This window comes from Nicotiana tabacum, chromosome 12 (assembly GCF_000715075.1).
Source record: "Nicotiana tabacum cultivar K326 chromosome 12, ASM71507v2, whole genome shotgun sequence".
NCBI lineage: Eukaryota > Viridiplantae > Streptophyta > Magnoliopsida > Solanales > Solanaceae > Nicotiana > Nicotiana tabacum.
The window spans coordinates 19746107-19748651 of record NC_134091.1 but is presented as its reverse complement, the minus strand read 5'-3'; the positions used below and the strand labels follow the sequence as shown (position 1 = coordinate 19748651).

At 33.8% G+C, this 2545-nt stretch overlaps 1 protein-coding gene across 1 annotated transcript; it reads left to right on the top strand.

Moving 5' to 3' along the window:
* Window positions 1-344: 344 nt before the first annotated feature.
* Window positions 345-1931, top strand: LOC107773390 (heat stress transcription factor B-4-like). Its single transcript, XM_016592816.2, has 2 exons — window positions 345-744; window positions 854-1931. Exons 1-2 carry the CDS (start codon window positions 496-498, stop codon window positions 1661-1663), a joined length of 1059 nt encoding a protein of 352 aa, XP_016448302.1. The 5' UTR covers window positions 345-495; the 3' UTR covers window positions 1664-1931.
* Window positions 1932-2545: the final 614 nt, after the last annotated feature.

Sequence of the window (2545 nt, the reverse complement as noted above, 5' to 3'; positions counted from 1 at the left end):
TATAACATATTAATTAAAATATACAAATAGTACAAAATTTATTATATTATCGATATATATAACTTACATTTTTTCACAATAAATGAGATTAAATTTTTTCTACACGAATCAATTATAAAACGTAAAATCCATTTTTATATATTGTAGTGTGCGTGAGAGGATCAAAGTCAGTAGAAAGAGAAGAAAGAAATGTCACGGGTTTGTCTTGAAAGGCCCTTTATTTCCACAGTCCTAGACATACAGACACTTATTCTCTCTCACCACATAACCGAGGTGCACTTCAGTAAAATATACCCCCCCCCCCCCTCATTACCCCCTCACCCCACCCCATCCACAAAAATAACCTCCTTATTACCTCCCTCACTCTCTCTTCTTCTTAACATTATTTTCTTGTCATCTTGTTTCAGTATTGCCACTCTCTTCTTTCTCTCTGAATATTCAAGAAAAATTGCAACGATCTTTTAGTCCATTTTTACGCTTTTCTTTGTTCAATCAATGGCTTTGATGTTAGACAGTTGCGAAGGGATATTACTATCTTTAGACTCACAGAAATCAGTTCCAGCTCCATTCCTAACCAAAACATACCAACTAGTTGATGACCCAACTACTGACCATATTGTTTCTTGGGGTGAAGATGACTCTACTTTTATTGTTTGGCGTCCTCCTGAATTTGCTCGTGACCTTCTCCCTAATTACTTCAAACACAACAATTTCTCTAGCTTCGTCCGCCAACTCAATACCTATGTAAGTACTACTATTTTCCTTTATTTTCTCTTCAAAAAATATAATACTCCATACTAAATATTATCAAGATTTTCTAATTTTTTTTTTTGTTGGTTTTTGGTGTATTTAGGGTTTTAGGAAAATTGTACCAGACAGATGGGAGTTTGCTAATGAGTTTTTCAAAAGAGGAGAAAAACATTTGCTGTGCGAGATCCACCGTAGAAAAACAGCTCAACCACAAATATCTATGAATCATCACCACCATTCCCTTAACCATCAAATGAGTATGAGTGGTCCAAATTTTTTTCCAAATTACCCAAATAATAATAGGCTTAGCATTTCACCACCTGATTCAGACGAACTACTACAACAACAACAACCCAATATCAATTGGTGCGACTCACCTACAACTCTAACTTCTTCCAATAATAATAACACTACTGTCACTGCTCTTTCAGAAGATAATGAAAGGCTAAGAAGAAGCAACAATATGCTTATGTCTGAACTTGCTCATATGAGAAAACTATACAATGACATTATTTACTTTGTTCAAAATCATGTCAAACCAGTTGCACCAAGTAGTTCTTATAATCCTTCTTCCCTATTACCTGCTTCTGCTACTCCTATTGTCCAAAAACATATGATTAATCCTAGACAAGGAATGATCAACAATGGCATGAATATAATGATGAGCAATTTCAACAACGTTAACTCTCCAAGTAAGACATCACAAAGCAGCAGTGTGACAATTCTTGAAGAAGCAGCAGCTGATATGGGTATTAATAGAAGTACTAAACTATTTGGTGTTCCACTTATGTCCAAGAAAAGAGTGCACCCTGAATATTCTTCTTCTTTTAATATGGGGGAGACTAACAAAGCTCGTTTAGTCTTGGAAAAAGATGACCTTGGATTAAATCTTATGCCCCCTTCTTCTTCTTAGACTTTATTAAATATCAAGTTTTCTTTCTTTTTTTCTTTTACTCTCTCTAGCTTTTTAGTACCTTATTTTTAGGCTTTACATTTTTCTAAAATGTTAGTGGATCGATCATGAGAAGTTGTGCGTGTGAGTTTTTGTCATATGTGTTAATCCAGTTTGTAAATATAACTTTAGTGTTGGTAATATTATGTTCCAAACCATTAATGCAGGTGGGTTTTTGTTAGAGTTGAAAAAAGAAAAGTATTGTTTTAATTGTAGTTTTTTTATTTTATTTTCAGTGGTGCATTTATTTGCTTGCCCTCGATTAATGGTCTTTCTAATTCGATCTCCTTCTCCTTTCTTTCTGAAATATTTTCAGTTGCATTTATTAATGCACACGAGAGAAAGTATGGCTCTGAAAGCTTTCTTCTTTTTCAGTTCAACTAATGTAGAAAGCTTAACAACGTTCAGAGACAAATTTTGGCTCTGGGGGTTTCTCTGATCAATTCATTAATGAATGGTACGTACATATATGGCCATATCTCAAAAAGAAATAAACGTGTCTTTTGTTCTCAGAGACGAAATGTAAATTTTGAAATCAAGAAAAAGGAGAGGGAGAGAAAAGCTGCTGACATTCGAAAATGTGCTCGAGTATTTCAAAATTGTTAGGCAAAAATGTTAGTACTAGTATTAGCACTAAGGATGTGGTAATTATTGAGGTAATTATCACAATTATTATCAGCAAGAAAGTAAACTATAATTTAGGAAAAGTAAGACTTCATAATCATAATGGCTTATGTGATTAAGATTGTGTAGAATCTCAATTTCTCGTTTACTGAACTGCACGGTCAGTAACAAAAAAGTGAGGAAACAAACACAGAGATGAGAACAAAATCATGTACAGAG